This window comes from Taudactylus pleione, unplaced genomic scaffold, assembly GCF_031769625.1.
Source record: "Taudactylus pleione unplaced genomic scaffold, aTauple2 ptg000026l, whole genome shotgun sequence".
NCBI classification, from domain to species: domain Eukaryota; kingdom Metazoa; phylum Chordata; class Amphibia; order Anura; family Myobatrachidae; genus Taudactylus; species Taudactylus pleione.
This window is the reverse complement of record NW_028284428.1, coordinates 36,022,557-36,041,883: the sequence shown is the minus strand read 5'-3', so window position 1 is coordinate 36,041,883 and position 19,327 is coordinate 36,022,557. Positions and strand designations below refer to the sequence as shown.

Genomic DNA, 19,327 nt, shown 5'->3' with positions numbered 1-19,327 from the left:
AATATGCAGCTATGAGTATAACCCATGTGGTTAATTTATCATATACTGTTCATTCAGTGAATCAGATGTAATAGGCAGATATAGGCAGTAAAGGGGATTTATGAAAGTGGAGAAATGTGTACTGCAGTGCCTTTTCCCATAATGCACCTTTTTCAGGGAATTTCACAGATCTGTGTCCAAGGTTCCTTTCACACAGTCATTTTTTAAAAAATGGTACAGCATTAAATTACACAACTGTCTGGTTTTGTCCTTAGTAAAAGGTGGCAAACTTAATTTTGCACCTTATTTATTTCATTCTATATGGACCAAAAGATCTTTGTTGACAAATGTTCAACAATTTGCCAGAGTCTTGTATCTGAAAACGAACTATAGTCCACACTTGGGTTGGAAAACAACAGTTAGGGGTCTATTTACTAAGCAATGTTAAGAGACAGAGTGAAAAGTGATAAGTAAGTGATAAGGTGCCAGCCAATCAGCTCCCAACTGTAATTTTTGAAACACAGCCTGTGAGAGGACAGTTGGGAGCTGATTGGCTGGCACCTTATCACTTACTTATCACTTTTCACTCCTAACACTGCTTAGTAAATAGACCCCTCAGACTGGAAATAAAAAAATGTATAATCAGCTGAATGTTTTTTTTTTTTTTCTATTACTGTGGTTAAACTATGTTTTATTGTTATCCAGTGTGTAGATGTCATCCTGGGTGGAGTAGACTATGATGAAAGCAGAGTAAATGAATGGATGTCTGCCGTGGTTGAACAATCTTTAACCCATCTAGTAAAGATGGAAAAAGCCTTTAAATATATTGGTAAGTTAAATACTATGAACACTAAGTTATTAAGTTATTACTCACCAGGAAAAGTTTTAAGATCGTGCATCTTAATTTTCTCAAGGCCTGCACAAACATGGCAAATGTAAACTGTGTGCCTTATCCAGTTCTGTTACTTCAGGTTGTCTGTATGATATATGTTTACTTCACAAACAATTATTCTTTCTATAATTGAAAAAGAAATAGGTCATGTGACTCAAATGTGAAGACACATTGTCAGCATATAGTGTAATGATTATGATTTAGTCCTTTTTATCTTTGCCAAACCTTTAACAAGAGCGATAAATCTAATTAAAAAGACACATATAATATTTCCTGCAGTTCTTGGCAGAGTTAGCATCGGAGTTAGCATCTGTTTGGATTTGTGTTATCGCTGTACTTATATAAATTGAAGCCCATCACCCGAAACTGAGCAAAATACTATGCAGTAGTGTATGCAGCTACACCACCTTAGGCAGGGGAATTGTTATTATCATTATAATTAATATTATCTTTTATTTATATATCTCCTCAAGGGTTCTTTTGTGCCATACATATGGGGATAAGCATACACCAAATGTACAAACATGGCAGTTACAGATGTGTCCTCACTCGTCTTTGCTGCAGTCACGCCAAACAGCCCCTACGAGCGCGCATGGTCCTGTGAGACTCTGCGAGTACTGGGCATCTTTTTTGTGCAGAAAATGCATCTAAGACGAAATGCGACGCGACTAAGACGCACCAGGAGACCGTGCTTAATAATTTCATATGTGACACTTGTATATCTGTATGCAACTAAAGCTGGACATACACCAGACCTACTTTCCTCCAATCATCCAACTAGTTGGTTGGTTGCAATTTGCTCCCAAACACCAGAAAACACGAAAAAGGTCATTTAGGCAACTTGGTTATATCTGTTTGATTTAAAAAACTTGTCTGAACAACAGCTGTCATCCGTTTTCCGGTGTTTGGGAGCAAATGGCTGATTGTCATTTGCTCCCATTCATTACAGGATTTTCATTCCAACCAACTAACTAGTTGGATGGTTGGAGGAAAGTTGGTCTGGTTGTATGTCCAGCTGTAGTCTCTCCATCAGCATACGAAGTGCTATGATGCAACGGCCGCAGCTTTTTTCCACACCAAGTTCAGTTTTCAGTCTCAGTTGCACACAGATATACAAGTGACACATATGAAATTAATCAGCAAGGTCTCCTGATGCATCCTGGTCATATCGCATTGTGACTTAGACATATTTTCAGCAAGAAAAGATGCTCAATACTAGGAGAGTTGCACAGGACCTGGTGGCTCACTCACTCCAGGCGTATTGCGCTGCATGGCGTATTTAGGCTAAATGAGCAAGGACACATCTGTACAGTCAAGTTTATAAATTTAAATATCAACATAATTACAATCTGCAAATTATATAATTACAAATTGAAGACAGTAGAATAGAGCCCTGCAGTGTTTACATTCTAGAGGGAAACTGGTGGACACAAAGAGGGACAGAGTTGTGGGTTGCAGAGCCCAGATAATTTGGAGGAGGGTTGGTAGGTTTGGATGAAGAGATGAATTTTAATGGCACGTTTAAAGGCTGTGAGGTTGGATGAAAGTTCTAATGTAGTATGGTGAGGTTGGGAGTAGCATGTGACAAATCCTCAAGAAAGGAGTGGGAATCGGTGATCAGAGGAGGTGAGGAGGCAGCCATTGACAGAGTGGAGAGGGAGGGAGGTAGAGTTTGTCTGGGTCTGGGACTGACGCAGATGATAGCGAACAATGGATTTTGGAATAACACACAAGTGATGCTAATATATAGATATACTCAGTGTGTGTGTGTCTGTGTCTGTCCGTAAATCATATCCATCGAAATGGCGAGTTCTGATGTCATTTACAACAAATCAACTTGTATTGCTTTTTATTTTAGGGTCAATTTAAAGCCATGTATCCATGTCTTTATGGCTGATAAAATGATTTATGTTTACACTGGTTCATATTTAGTACAATACAGCATATGAGTCTATGTGAGTCTATGTGAATGTGTAGCTCTGTAGCTGCCGTAGAGCTCAATGTATAGAGATTGCTTACAGGAACATAGTTACTCTTTTCAAGATCAAATATTCTAAGTAAATTCTGAGTCGACTGGATAAACAAGAGGCCTTTTATTCAGAACCCAATGGGACTGTCATTCCCTAATTAGCCATTACAATGGGTATAATTATGTACACAAAAAGGCTGCTTATGTTATACCTACCAGCAGATTATAACAGGTTGGGTATGGGATATCGGCGGTCAGGATGCCGCCAGTCAAAATACTGTCAACGGCATCCCGACAGTCAGAATCCCGACTCTACATAACGCTAACCCTTACCCCTACCCTCCCTCCCCTGTGCCTAAACCTAACTTCTGCCCTAGTTCCTAAATCTAACCTCCCCCCTCCACGCATCCTACCCAACCCTCCCCCCTTAGTGCCTAACTCTGACTTACCCCCCAGTGCCTAATCCTAAAGCTAACCCATGATACTTACCTTCGGGATGCCGGCGGTCGGGACATTGGAGTTTGGATCACGATGCTGTTGGGATTCCGGCGCCGGTATTTTGAGTGTCGGCATTCTGCACGCCAGGATGCTGACCAAATCCCGATTGTAACACTCCTAGCACTGGACAGCGATGTCTGTCAATTGCCACAGAAGTGCCTGCAGGGGCTAAAGTATTCAGAAGAGCATAGCAGTAGCCTTAGAAGGGTATGCTCTGGAATCTCTACGCGCACAGCCACTGGCAGTAGTTGTCTTAGTATTCAGTTGTAAGTGTAGGCAGTAACACAAGTATTGTCCATTGGGGCCTCCAGTTAATAAGCCCTCCTCTAAGTTACAGTCTGCTCTTTCACCAATGCAAACAGTAAAACAGTTATTGTAAGTCGCCCTTTACAATACCAAATGGATATTGTGATCTTTAGAGATGGTAAACCAATGGCAATATCACCAATTACATTAATTCAAATTGTCTGCCAGTCTCTCTGAATGTATTACAAAGCCTCTCAGCAGTCTCATACAGATGTGTCTTCATACACTGGCTGCAGTGTTGCCAAACAGCCCATCTCGGTGCACCACAGTGTTCTCCCCAGGCTGTTTTTTACGGGTGCACCACCCAGCAAGAAACAGGCTACCACCCGGCAGTTTTGGAGCCTGCAAGTGGGGACAGTGGGCCTGATTCAGAGCCGGACGCTATTTGCACTCGCTCGTTCAGAAAAAGGGGCCGGCTATTTAAATTGAGCGCTCGCTCTTTGCGGTCTGTTGACGCCTCTATGTCTGAGCGAGCGAACGAAACATGCGCTCGCTATTTTGTAAAGACGCCCCCTGGCCGCTCGCATCATACGTCATCTCCGCTATTTATTAGATTAATCGAGTACATCGAAAGGCGTCTGAACTCCTCGCAGTGCTTGTGGTTGGATTTTCCTACCACAATCATGCGAACAGTTCAGGCTAAGAAACAACCAAGTGACGTGGCCGATGATGCTGCTTTGTTAATTATGCACACCCTTAAAACGCCCGTTTTGACCGTTTGGCACGCCTGCATTCGGATCTCCATTCCCGTTTTCAAGCACCTTCCCTTGTTACCACCCACAAACGCCTCATCCTGTCACTCAAATTAGCAGGCACTCGCAATTTTGCGAACACACGTTTTCCGACCGCACTGACTGGTTGGCGCATGCGCATTACGACCCATACGCATGCGCAGATGTGCGAACATCGCTCGGAGCGAACGAGTGGCCGCTTACGAGCGGCTCTGAATCAGGTCCAGTATCTGGGAGCTGTATAAAAAGGACCAGATCCTACAGACTTTGCAGCTTTTTCATAATCCGACGACTGGGCTTCCACTAAGAAGAGGAGAATTAATATACAACATGTTATTTCAAGTTTAAATCATTATAAGGTCACGGTTTAAAATATTTTATTGCAAAGGCCCCCACCCGTTTACTTCTTGATGCCACCTGGCTGGAAAAATGTTCTGGTGAGAACACTGCACCAGTGTTCTCCCCAGTGTTCTTATTGGTTCAAAATGTGTCTCACACAAATAAAACAACTGGAACAACTTAGCTAGTCTGCACTGATCAATTTGATGTGCGACATTCATACATCTGCATGTGAATGAGTCTGAATCTCTATACGAAGTGATACGATGCAGTGGCTGCAGCTTTTTTTCATGCCAAGTTTCGTTGTGCTTTATATGCGACTTTGTACGTGTTTAAAACCAATGTGCATCTAAAGCTGCAGCACAGTGGACCTCATTCAGAGTCGGTCGAAGCGGCCGCTGGGTTGTACGGGAAAAGGGGCCGGATATGCAAATGATTCCCTCGCAAGTTGCGTCCCTAAGTTCGGATCTGTAGCTGGCCGACCAAGGGGAGGAAGCAGCCGGAAGACAAAAAAATACGCCCCCTTCTCGTAGGCATTACAAGTCATCTCCGGGCATATAAGGATTAATCGAGACCATCGGGAGCCATCGGAACTGGTCGTAGAGTTTAAGGTTGACCATACCCTCTCTTAAGCTCTACGATCATGTCAGTATAAAAACCTCCCATGTCACATGTGCCATGACGCTACTTTGTTAATTATGCACTCCCATAAACCGTATGCACTCCCATAAAACATCGTTCGCATAATTAGGCACGCCTGCGTTCGGATCTCCACTCCCCCGTTTTCAAGCACCTTCCCCTGTTACCACCCACAAACGCCTCCATCTGTCACTCAAACTACCGACCTGGCTGTGTTCAAGGAGAGAGAAATTTGTGATCGTAGCGGCTAGTTTGTGCACGCGCATTGCGAAGTTTACGCATGCGCAGTATAGCGAACATCGGTGGCGTGCGACCGTGCGGCTGCTTCGACCGACTCTGAATGAGGTCCAGTGTCTCTAGTACACCGTGACTTGTGTTTTGCTATGTAATGCTAATAAGATGTGACTGATGTGCTCGGCGCCGTATGGCATATTGAGGCTTGGTGTATTAGGACAGATCTGTAGCTGTGGTCCACAGTTAAAGTAGTTGGGCACACCCACAGCCGACTGTTCTATTCAATAGACTTTACTGGTAGTCACTAAATAGATTTAAAACATCAAGGCGTTTACAGTAACTAGGTGTGAGATGATCACATGACTTCCTTCAGCTCACATGCTATCATGAGTTTTCCTTTTTGATCTGCGACACTGCGTTCAGTGATTCAGACATACATTTCAGTGATTGGCTTGTTAGTGTGTTGGATCATGGATGTTCCAACTCCTTTTACTATTTCAGTTAATCAGCAAAGGCAAAACACAGCTACCTATGAATTGTTCTATTTAACCAATAGTATCATATTTCTAGCTTTCTATTTTAGTTACATTAAGAATCATGAACATACCTTGGTCAACATGGAAGAAGATTGTATTACTGAATGCAGACACCTTTTTATTTCTAAAGCTGCATACACACACAACAATTTAGTAAATTAACGATTTTAGTAAACGATTTTCGTTCATTTTTTCAAGGGAAAAATGAACGAAAAGTGAAAAAATGAACGAAAAGCGTTTACTAAAATCGTTCAGTTACTAAATGTAATGAACGATTTTTTTGAACTACAAACGATTTTTGCATACTCCCTTACTGAAAATCGTTGAGTTGGTCAGTCTGACTGAACTACAAATGTGAACGCGCATGAATGATAATCGTTCATCGTTTTAACTCAGAAAGTGAACGATTTTTTCAACGATTGAACGATAAACGATATCGTTATCAAGAATTGTTCAAAAAATCGTTCTGTGTGTATGCACCTTTTCACTTGCTGCTTAATAATCTACAGTACATACAGCAGTTTTGCATGCACAACTATGATTCCCTTAAAATGATAGGGTGTGCCCCAAGCACAAACAACTTCTGTACACTCATTTGAAAGCTTTACTCATCATTATTATTGCTGGCTGTTATTTCATTTACTAGATTTGGCAGTTTTGTAGTTCTAACTCTAGAATGCTTTAGGCTGCAATTAAACCCACTACTGAACATTAACACATACAGGAATAAAGATTGTTTACTTGTGAACTAATAATAATATGCCTAAAAATTAAATTACCCCAATCACTATGGAGTATGTAAGGGGAGATGTGCAATATATAAAAGCTTTGTGGATCTAAATGATTGGCTTGTTGTCTCCTACTTAACAAATACGTAAATGTTCATTACATCACAGGGAAATAATAAGAGAAGTCTTAACTGGAATAATGTAATTTTTAAAACAAATAACTATAATCTGTTTGCTATTTTAGCATATCATTCCTTATTCATAAATACGTATTTATTTATATTGCCTAAGTCACTGTCTTTGTCTCTTGGCTGTCGTTTTGGAGTAACAGGAAGAAATATTTGGCTACGGTTGTACATTACTTTAATGTTGTGTGTATATTTTATACAGTATATGGGGTTATTTTATGTGCTGGGTTTTTTGTTTCTTTCAGTAACCTGTACAGTCATGCAAAAGCGAGGAGGGGGTCTACACACTGCAAGTTCCTCATTTTGGGATAACTCTACTGATGGTAACACTGATTCAAATAACTGTTACAATACTTTCCTCCTGTATAATACTGATACTGGTAATTTACAGTAACACAAATAAAGTGTGCTGACCTGTCATCCTTAGGTTCAGTTATGTGGTGGTGGACATAATTACGCTTCTGTTTGTCCACATATTTGTGATTGGCAGCCACCAGCGCTAGTTTTGCCTATCACATTGTCCAAAAAACATTTTCCTTGGTATTGGACCACCTGGTGTCATCAGAGCCAGATTAACAATGGGGCCACAGCTCCAGGCCTCCACATAAATATAGGCCCATCATTAGCATGATGATGACCAGCTGCCTAGCTGGTTACACACTCAGCCGTAAATTATAAGTATTAAAATTTGCTTTTCTATTTTTCTCACAAAATTATCATTTGTTATTATTTTTATGTATTTAGGGAGACAGTGGGGCTGAGAGTGTATGGGGTCTACACACGCACTTAACTCTAGCCACTTAACTCTAACCTTGAACATTTTCAGCCTTGTCTTCTGTCACATGATCAGCCTATTACGGTTATAAATCACATCCTACCTGTTTGACTATCAATCATTATTTTCATATATAATATTTAGGATAAAATAAGCATACCTTACATAGTGACATGTCATATCAACAGATACAGTTGATAACTGACAGTTCTCTACAAAATGGTGACCTTGCTACCAAAGCTGAGTGACATCACAAAGACTGTTTATGATGTAAGCAAGTCACATGATCAGCACACTGAGGTGAAAAATTACATTCTTCATGCATTTTTCTATTGCAATCTATTTGTAATCTCACTTAGATTAAAATAAGATCACACTACAGTCAGTAGGCATATTACCAGTTATAGTTGATAACTTACAGTTCTATAGCAAGTTACATGATCAGTCTACTGAGGTGATACAGTAAATCACATCCTACCTGCATTTCACCAATTCTATCGATCTATCTATCTATCTATCTATCTATCTATCTATCTATCTATCTATCTATCTATCATTATTTTCATACATAAAGCCAAATTAACAATGGGGCGGCTGGAGCTACAGCTTGTCACAGTCATCCATAAATTATAAAAAACAAAATACTAGTCCAGGCGCCAGTGAGGTGTAGAGATCTAAATACCCTGCTGGCATTCAGTGCTGCACACCTACAAGAGGCTTTGCCACACCTCTAACAATATGTAGACAATAAGCAAGGAAAGTAGGTGGCGTTTAGATCACACAGCCAGGGATAGTATATAATAATTTATTGAGACAAAAAGTTGTTCATGAATGATAAATAGCCAATCAACACATAAAACTCCCGTGTGGGGTTGTGAATACATCAATATAATCATGATAAAGAAAAAAACATCTCAAAATGTAGTACAATAAAATAAAATAAAATCCACAAATATAGACTAGGTTGTGGCACATATCTACCAAATAATACAAATAATATGAAAGGATAATCGCTATCCAACAGAGTCTGTGGCAAACAGCAATGTTATAGTATAGCAGTTTTCACTGGAGGCATATATACCATTGATAAAAGGCAACAAGTGTAGCAGGTTGCTGTTGTTGTTTGAAGCTCCCAGTCAGAACTTAAGGTTTCCAATATTCCACGGTGTTCCAATATTGAAATACAAAATTGTCAGTGTGTCGGCATAAAATAAGGACAGCTTAGAGTCTTAACTCTCCGGAGTACTCACTGTCCACCTGCGTATGATACTGCTCCAGCGGGTCTTGCACTGTGTGTACTCCAGCAAAGTAAATATTCCTCCCAGCGCAGTGTTGCAGCCTCTTGTATGCCTAATTATAACAACTAAATTACGGTAAAGATGTGATGGCAGAAAGGTTGAACATCAGTTTGAAGCATTTAATTCTATGGGAAGAAGTCGAGCTTTTAAATTGTACCGTTGGGCATATGACTCTACGAGGGATCAACAGAGAAAAAGTAACTAAAAACCTCTCTTTATTGGTATAGCGCCACTTGGTGGTCACACGTATTATACTGTGTCACAGAATAGAATTTGGTTGTTGCTTTGGACATTATACCAACTTCCACTAGAGGCAGCATAATTATTTTCAGTTTTAACCCTTTAATAATGAGTTAATGTATTCCTATTCAGGCCAGTAGTTTCTGGCCACAGCTACAATCTTAAAATTGTAAATTGGGGAAAGTGAAAAAAAGGAAAGTTTCAGATCACAAGACCTAAAGGTAAAGTCCATTTCAGGCTACACAGTTTATACACAATAACGTCTGATTTGTGACGTCAAGTAGGCATCAGCCGTACACCCCAGCCCCCAGAAGATGGAGATGTTGCAATACAGGTAAATAGTAGATAGTGTATCTATCAAATGATTATACAGGGAATAATGGTTATTTCTACTTCAGGGTCCATAGGGGGTCCACAGGGTTGACCTTGTGGTATAGCTGGATCTGGATCCACGGGCACCACACAGTTAGAGCTTTTGCTGCTCCCAGGATGCACTGGGTCCATCCTTCTCTATACCCCGCCCCAGCCACAGGCACCTCAGTTTTAGTTGGTGCCCGGCCGGAGTCGGGTCACCTTAGCGCAGGGGGGCTGCTTAACAGTCCCTAAGCTTGTTTTTAGAGTTTTTTTAATTACATTTTTTATTGACTCTGCAGTGCGGCAGCATCAGACTGTCCATTGGACATCCAAGCTGCCGCTCTTACACCCCGCTGGCGCCGTGATGCCAGTACAGATCTGGGGATCGCGGCGGGACGCCAGAGTCTGTACTAGCACAGGCTCTGGGCTTTCCCACGACTGCTGCCGGCGCGCTGGGGATAAGCTAAGATGCGAGTCACTGCTTGCGGTGACCCACATGTTTATGCAGTCGCATGCCTCTGGTCTCTGGGGACGGACCGGAGGCGATTAGCAGTGGCGGCGGACTCCCTCTCTCCGGAGGCATACCCCGCGGGACCACTAGACCACCAGGGCATTATGCCGCAGTGGGAGCCAGCGTCCCTGGGGTTAATTGCTAGCCAGGGGAGGCAGCCTTCCCTGTTTAGCGGCTCCTCCCCTTAGCTCAGCATGCCTTTCCGCTTAGGTCTGGCGACGCTGAGCTGCTTCCTCCTTCGGCCACTCCTCCTCTGAGGTCTCCGGCGGCCATCTTCTCTCCAGTGGCAGCGCAGATTTCGCAGGCAGTGTGCGGTTGGTTCCCCTGTGTACCTCTCCCCTGCAAAAGGACAGCGTACATAGCACTATAGCCCTCCCAGACACTGAATCTGGGCGGTTGATTGTAGTGACAAGGTGCAGTGAGTATTAACTTTCTGCATTGTATGTGACTTTTGCTAGTGCTGACTGTCTGTGCTTTATTTCTACTTACTGTCAGTCTATGACTATCCCTTTCCTTCTCCTACAGCCCTGACAGGTGTGTGTGGCAAGGGCTTTGGATCTCACTTATATAAATTCATTTATTTGTGAGGTCGGTCACATACTGTTGTGTGCTACACGGTGCCATATTTGTGGGCTTGTGTGCTGCATGCTTGTGGGTGCGCCAAGAGTATATACTGAACTTCCCTGTTGTGTTGCTATATATATCTGTGTATATATATTTTATCATGTCTGATGAAGAAGTTGAGCGCTCTACGGCTCCTACTCTGCTCTCCTGCAGACTGCGCTGCAAGGGCGAATATGGAGGATTTATCACAGGGCTGTGTGAGGTGCCGTCAGTTACCTGGTCCCTCTAACCCCCAACTTCGGGACAGGATCCTCCTTGGGCAGTGTTTTCTCAGGTGCTGGCTTCCATCGCGGACCGTCTGGCGGTCCCGATTGCTCTCCACCATAAGGGGTTACTCCAAACAGCAGTCTCCCCCTGGGCCTCAGACTGTTCATATACGGGGTTCCCTATGTATATTCAGTCTCCTCCGGTGACGCAGCAGTCATTCCCTTCCAGGGTCTCTCGCAGGTGGGTCAACCACCATGGGTGGATGTGTTCTCCAGTTCAGTCCAGAGTTTTACGGCCTCATCTTCAGCCTTTCAAACTATGTTGCGTAGTGACAAGCCTCAGAAGGCGTCAAAACGCACTGTTATGTCATCCCAGTCTGTGCAGCTATCAGACTCAGATGCATCCTCGGATGAGGGGGAATTGCCTGAGGACTTTGATTCGGATTCCCCTGCCCGGGAAGTGGAGAAAGAATCTTCCATTAATGTGCCGGCGGTGCGGTCCATTCTTGATATAGAGGATGACGCCCCGGCCCCTAAGTCTAAGTATCTAAATTGACTGATCATATGGCAGAGGCCTGGCAATCGCCTAGTAAGAGGTTCCAGCCGCAGAAACGTTTAGCATCTAGTTATCTGTTTCCTGCAAGTCATTGCAAAAAGTGGGAAACCCCGCTTGCGGTGGATTCTCATGTCACTCGCTTAATCAAGAGAGCTACCTTGCCTATGCCGTCCATTTCATTCCTAAAGGATTCCACGGACAGGAAAGTGGAGACTTGTTTAAAATCCATTTATTCTCTCTCTGGGGTGGTGGCTGTCCGTCCATGGCCATCTCTTGGGTGGCTAAAGCCATTGAGAGATGGGTCAATGTACTGGAAGATACTTTTCCTGAGAAAGCTCTGGCGGTTCAGAGAGCTTTAGTTGGACAGATGAGGGATGCCGCTTCCTATATTGGAGAAGTGTCTTTGGATGCCAGTCTTCTGACTTCCAGATTTTCGGTGGCAGTGGCCTCTGCTTGCCGGTCTTTGTGGCTTCGTTCTTGGAGAGCGGATGCGGATTCCAAGAAGGGCTTGGAGGCCTTACCCTTTAATGGGGAGATTTTGTTCGGTCATGACCTGGTCAAAATTGTTGATACCTTGGAAAAGTCTAAGTCGGCGTTTCTGCCATCAGCAGGTGCGCCTAGGACCTCAGCCTTTCGGTCCTTTCGTACTCAGGGAAAGTCCAAGAGTCATTCCTTCCCGAGGCAGTCATCAACCAAGGCTGCCCCTGAAGCAAAGAAGCAGGCCTGGAGCACTAGACACCCTGCTTCGAAGCCAGAGGATAAGCCTTCAGCCTGATGGGACGGGCCTCTCTCTGGGGATCCCAGAGTGGGAGGCCGACTACTTCAATTCTCCCAGTGCTGGTGCAATACCACCACGGATGCTTGGGTACGAGAAGTGGTCTCTCAGGGGTACGCCCTGTCCTTTCGTCACAGACCCCCCCCCAAAAGTTCTTCTCTCAGGAGAAAACCAAGGCCTTGCAGATTCAGGAAGCCATAGAGTCCTTGCTGAAAGCAAGGGTTGTTGTTCCCGTTCTGCTTTCTCAACACGGGATGGGTTACTACTCTTCTCTATTTCTGGCTCCGAAACCCAATGGGTCTCATCGACCTATCCTCAACCTGAAATCGTTGAACAAGTTCCTCAGAGTGTCCACTTTCAGGATGGAAACTTTGCGTTCCATCATTCTGGCTATGGAACCGGGGGGATTATATGGTCTCTCTGGACATCCAGGATGCCTGTGAGGGTGGAGACTGGGGAGGTGAGTGGACCCTTTTAGGGGGCTCCTTTCCGTGCAGTTCAATAGACCGGCACGTTACCCCTGCTGGACCTTTGGTCAACAGTCTTAGGATGTCTCGGGGGGAGGAGAGTGGTGGGTTGGCAGCGGGTCTGGCGGTTGTGGATGTACACCCTGGCGGCGTCCCGCGCAGGGGTATAAGTCTCGGAGTCACTTACCTACCGGTAGGATTTGTTGGTGAAGAAGGCTTGGGCTGCTGGTAGCTGGTGTTAGTTTCCTTTTGCAGATGCGGTGTTGGATGGCTGCTGCGGTGTCAGCGGTTGGAGGAAGCTCTGTGTGTGGTAGTGGCTTGCTGGTGCACTGTGGGGCTTGGTGCACCGCGTTGCTGGCGTTCTGTTCCCGCTGCCTGGTGGGTGCCTGCTGGTGTGGATCGCTTAGGGATTGCTGCTGGACGAACAGCTGTGAGTGGAGCTGGTGTTGGTTGCTCCCAGGGGGCGGTGCATGGTCGCCTGGGTCTAGCAGGTAGAGTGGTGATCAAGAGGGGTGCGCAGGGCTTGCTAGGTGTGATGCCCAGCGCGGCCCTGCGGGTGGTGGGTAGAGAGGGTTCTGGAAGCAGCAAGGCTCGACCGAGTTCTCCGCAGGAATGAAGAGCTCTGGTGTAAGCTGGCTGTGGTGTCAGAATGTAGGGGGTCTCCGACGCGTTTCGGCAGGGGCTCTGCCTTCTTCAAGGAGGTAAGAAGAGTATGCCCAGTTTCATTCCCGGCCCCTTCAGGGGCTGATTCTATCCAAATGGAATGGGTTACCACACCGGATCATGACTCAGATGCTGGTGTTGTCTCCGGAGGTGCGCCTGTCGCTAGCTTGGTGGCTTCAGACATCTCATCTCACCAAGGGTCGTCCCTTTTGGATCCCAGACTGGGTTCTGCTCACGACATATGCCATTCTCCGGGGTTGGGGGGCAGTGTCGGGTCCACTTTCACTTCAGGGTCGTTGGTCGGCAGAAGAAGCGGTTCTTCCCATCAATATTCTGGAACTTCGGGCCGTGTACATGGCCTTCCAGTTGTCTAGTCACGCTCTTCAAGGAAGGGCAGTGTAAGTTCAGTTCGACAATGCGACCACGGTGGCGTACATCCACCGTCAAAGGGGGGACTCGCAGTCGAGCAGCAATGTCGGAGGTGTCACGCATCCTGTCTTGGGCAGAGTGCCACCTTCCAGCCATCTCTGCAGTTTTCATTCCTGGAGTTCTCAATTGGGAAGCGGACTTCCTCAGCCGTCACGACGTGCATCCCGGGGAATGGTCCCTTCACTCAGAGGTATTTCAACTACTCGTGGACAGGTGGGGACTGGTGGAGGTCACAATCGCAAGCTGCCTGTGTACGGTTCCAGGACAAGAGACGCCGGCGCAAGCCTGGTAGATGCGCTGTCAGTGAAATGGACATTTCAGCTGGCGTATCTATTCCCTCCGATATCCCTGCTGCCTCAGGTCCTTTGGAAAATCAAACAGGAGGGCGGTATGCTTCTGCTGGTGGCTCCGGCTTGGCCCAGACGTCCTTGGTACTCCGATCTTCGGGGCCTATCCATCGACGTTCCGTTTCTTCCGCCTCAACGTCGGGACCTGTGGTCTGAGGGGCCCTACCTTTACCCGGATCTGGGTCGTCTGTCTTTGATGGCGTGGCTCTTGAGACATCCGTCTTAAGGACCTGGGGTTTTTCCAGCTCAGTCATCAGCACAATGCTACAGGCGCGCAAGCCTGCTTTCGCCAGGATTTACCACAGAGCGTGGCATACTGATTTTCAATGGTGTGAGTCCAGAAACTACGATCCTCAAGCGTTTCGTGTTTCTAGGATTTTGGCGTTCCTTCAGTCTGGGTTGAACCAAGGCTTACGCCTAGCTTGTTTGAAAGTTCATGTGTCTGCACTTTCTGTGTGGTTCCAGCGCAGGATCGCTACTCTGCCTGATGTCCGCACCTTTTTCCAGGGTGTTCTCAGGATTCAGCCTCCCTTTGTTCCCCCAGTGGCTCGTTGGGATTTGGCAGTGGTGCTTCGGGCCCTGCAGGGTCCTCCATTTGAACCTCTTGAGTCGGTGGAACTCGTGGTTGATAGTTAAGACTTTTGCTCCTGGCAATTGCTTCGGCCAGAAGAGTGTCAGAATTAGGCGCGCTTTCTTGCCGTTCTCCTTTTCTGATTTTTCACCAGGACAGGGCAGTGCTTTGCATCCATCCGGGTTTTCTTCCTAAGGTGGTCTCTAAGTTCCACATTAATCATGAAATAGTTGTGCCGGCATTTCAGTCACCTGATCTCTCGGCTGGTGAGGCTTCCTTAGATGTTGTCCGTGCTCTCAAAGTTTATGTGGACCGGACTAGTTCCATTCTGAAGTCTGTTTCTTTGTTCGTCCACTTTGGTTTTCACAAGAGAGTTTGGCCTGCCAAAAAACAAACTTTGGCCCGTTGGCTTCATTTGGTTATTAGTGAGGCTTATTCACAGGAGGGTTTACCTGTTCCGTCCTCTGTTAAGACTCATTCTACTCGGTCTGTGGGTCCCTCGTGGGCTGCTGGCGGTGGCGCCTCGGCTGTTCAGCTGTGTAAGGCGGCCACCTGGTCTGCCATACAGACTTTTCTAAGGTTCTATGCATTTGACACCTTCGCCTCTCAGGATGCATCTTTCAGGCGCCGGATTCTCCTTTCAGTGCAGGAGCGTCCCCGCCCTTAGTTGTACTGCTTTGGGACATCCCCAAGGTCAACCCTGTGGACCCCCTATGGACCCTGAAGTAGAAAACTAGAGAGATGGTAAGAACTTACCTTTGTTATCTTTGTTACTACAAAGTCCATAGGGTCCACAGGGCGCCCGCCCTGACGCACCTGGCTTCATATGGGCTATGTGGCTGGTCACCGGTTTTCCGTCTCCCTTTCTGTGAGTGTTCAAGTCTATCTTCTCTCTGTTTTTTCCTCCTCGGGCCTTGGCTACTTACCAACTGAGGTGCCTGTGGCTCGGGGGCGGGGTATAGAGGAGGATGGACCCAGTGCATCCTGGGAGCAGCAAAAGCTTTAACTGCATGATGCCTTTGGATCCAGATCCAGCTATACCGCAAGGTCAACCCTGTGGACCCTATGGACTTCGTAGAAACAGAGATAACAAACGTAAGTTTTTACCATATCTCTTGTTTTTTGCAAAATAAATCCTTTTGGATCTGTTTTGTAAATTTAACTCCTAAAATGTAATCTCTGATTGTGCATTTCTTTAACAATAGCTAAAATTCAACAAATAAAGCTGTATAAGCAGACAGCATAAAATCAATGCCTAATTATTGGTGGTGATGCAGTGATTACTCCTGCTAACAGTGCTGCAGTAATCTCCGAGGAGCAAAATGCATTTATGAGGACAGATAGGATCTAGGGATTTAAAGTTATCCAGTAATCATGATGTAATGTATTCTAATTCAACATGCTTTACTATCTTCTCATGTATATCTGAAGTTATTTGTTTGTTTTCTTTTTATACATTATTTTTCACTTCTCTTAGAATAACTTGTCTGGCTTCCATGTGGGGCAACCCAAAGAAATAAGTAAAAATAAATAATATGTAAATTGCGAAGCTGTTGTCTCATTCCATTGGCTAAACAAGGAAAAAAAGTTAAGAGCCAGGGCCAAAATAGAGGAGCTACAAATTCTGTATCAAACAATTTGCAAGTCATGCCAAAGCTTTTAAGTTTGGGACACACTACACAGTATACTGAGCTGCACTTACTACTGGGATAGTGAGATGTCACTCACAGCCTATCTGCAAAGGTGTTATATACAGACAAGAGGGCATGCTCAAGCCAGGTTCCATAATGGAACTGTGTCTTGCCTAGAGATAAACTATATCCACCAATAAGAATCATGGAGAAGGCCAGCTTGCAAAGGCTGTGATTAGCTGTCCTCACAGCTACAGTATTTGCAGCCTATTCTTCTGGAAGGCAACCAGATGTCCTAAGGCAATTTAGAAAACCGTTGTGGGTTGAAATGTGCAATAGCTTGTGAATCTTCTTCAGCCCAGAGTTGGGTTTCATATATGCATTATTTTTTTTTTATATTTGAATAAGCCTTTTAATAAATCACATCATCCTTAATCATGGAACAGTTCATTTGAATTAATGAATTATGATAGTAATTGGCATAAAAAGCCTCATATTGCTAAAGACAACCTATCATGCCACATAAGCCTAAAAAAGCAAAATATTGTTTTTATATAGAAACCTGTTTTACAGGAGATGTATGGTAGCTTTTGTCTGAAATGTACAGTTTCTTAAACCTGTTTTATTCTATTTAGGGAGCTGCACAGTGAAATGGGAAAACCGGACCATGTACTGTATTGTCAATGTGTTTGCCGTGGCCATACATCTATAGCTCAAATGGTTTTTACCTCCTCAGAGGTTGGGACTTTTGTGAGAAACTCAGATTATTGGTGTTACCAAACTTCAGCAGTTTACTGTAACTGTCTATTTTAAAGGCAGAACAACAACTTATGCACCTGAAATCCAATACTCCAGGAAATATAAGCCACTGCTTTGGCCTGATAACACAGTGTATTATTGATAAATAATAAAGTGTTATATTATTAAGTGTTCAGTAATACGCAGATCCTCAGGAAAACAAATATACAATACAATTGTCAGTGATCTAAAGGGCCCCAGAAGACACTGAACATAACAATATAACTACATTACTTCATATACTACTACTATATTATTTATATTAATTTTACATACTATATCATAATAATTACAGATAAGACTGATCGCAATGTACTCCTACAAAAGCAAACTTACATCATTGCATTGCATGCATTAATAATAAGTAATTATATTGAGGTGGGAACATTCTTTGCCATTTCTTAATTCTCTTTATTGCCGTTCTCCCCTCAGGGTTCTTGCTGCGCAGCTCAGTTTATTTGCTCTTTGACATTTGCACTGCTGTTTAACTTGAATATATTTTACAGCTATTAATGCATTTTACCATGTAAAGTTAATTTTAAAAAGCCGTTTTACTTTGAAGAATATAAGATTGTATCATGTATATATACACAGTAACATCTACTGTATATGGATACTATGTTCAGCCATTAAAGATGTTACCTAACCCAATCATGACTGATGACTTTATTTGTGTACAGTATGAATGCCCTGGGACAAGGCTCCTGCTGCTCTGACTGACCATTACAGTTAAAATATAGAATTGTGATGTTAAAAAAAAAACTCTTGAAGTGACTAGATTTACCTAAATATCGGTAACTAAATAATATTATCCTTTTTCAACCATGGGCTACAAATAAATAATGCACATATAACTATTTGTTCTAATTTATTACTGTTGTAGATTGCAATACTTTTTCACCTAGAGCAGTTTAATTATCTCTTTTAAGATTCATTTATTCGGGTTAATGACACTTTACTGGTTACAGGTTATACCAGCATGTCTGTAAGTGTCATGGACTTGTGACTGAAAGAACCCATGAGGCGCTTTATAGACCTCTGCCCCTCCACATGTCAGCAGCATTGTGCAAGTTTTGTCAAACATCTTGGTACCCTGGAGTCATACCTACAAGTGCCTTAATTAACTTCCAGTCTTTCAAGCAATCCCTCAATACTCACCTTTCTAGCATACTTACCACGCATTTAGGAGAGAGCAGCACTGGCACAGAGCAGAATAACAGCGGGGTTCTATACTACTAGTCACAACTATATCTGGGGAAAACGCCAACAAAACCAATATGAATATTTGGCTAAGAATACTGAAACTGTATGGGGCAAACAATAAATAGTAGACAATTAATAGATTACCAAAACATTCCATATAAAGTCCAATCTGTAGCTCATCTTGAACAGTGATGAAGATGTTCATATGGCCGACATCCTGCAAAGATGAAGACAAGCTTTGATGGAATTTAAGACAGTGTGTGTTGATATTAGTGAGGTTATTACCTCTAGCAAGTCACGGCTGACGTGTATTTTAAACTACATTATTTCTGTACTGCAGGTGGCAGCAATTGCTTGCAAAGAAAATATTAATGACCTATTTATCATTGGTGGCAATGGGGCCCTGTAAATTATAATTTCCCATCTCCTTATTTTGCGGTAATAAGAAATGTATTTTTAATTGTCAGTTTATCAAAATACTCTTGCAGAGACTTGGGCCTTCATTCAGAGGCGGCCGTACGGTCTACGACCGCACGGCCGCCTCAATGTTTGTCAAGTGCGCATGCGCGCGAGGGAGCCGGCTTCTTCGTGCGCATGCGTGAGATCTGCTACGACCGACAGCGCCGGTCGTAGCAGGTCTCTTTCCAAAGGGGGCGAGCTGTCGATGTTGATTGACAGCTCGCCCCGTTTGGAAGGCGGGCCGGGGGGGGTGGCAGCCCAAACGGAGGCGTTCCAATGGGAACGCCTACCGTTTGGGGGAGGCCCCACTAACATCACTAGTGATGTCAGTGGAGAGTTTCCGGCTCTGACAGAGCCAGAAGCTCTCAGGGGCTTACGACA

The 19,327-nt window shown here is 44.2% G+C and overlaps 1 protein-coding gene across 1 annotated transcript in view; it reads left to right on the top strand.

Moving 5' to 3' along the window:
- DYNLT3 (dynein light chain Tctex-type 3) overlaps window positions 1–17,935 on the top strand; it is a 36,898-nt gene extending 18,963 nt beyond the window's left edge. The window contains exons 3-5 of the mRNA XM_088451678.1: window positions 685–808; window positions 7,285–7,362; window positions 17,122–17,935. Of these exons, the coding sequence (XP_088307804.1) occupies window positions 685–808; window positions 7,285–7,362; window positions 17,122–17,198 (279 nt within the window). The 3' untranslated portion in view covers window positions 17,199–17,935. The remainder of the gene's footprint in view (window positions 1–684; window positions 809–7,284; window positions 7,363–17,121) is intronic.
- Window positions 17,936–19,327: the final 1,392 nt, after the last annotated feature.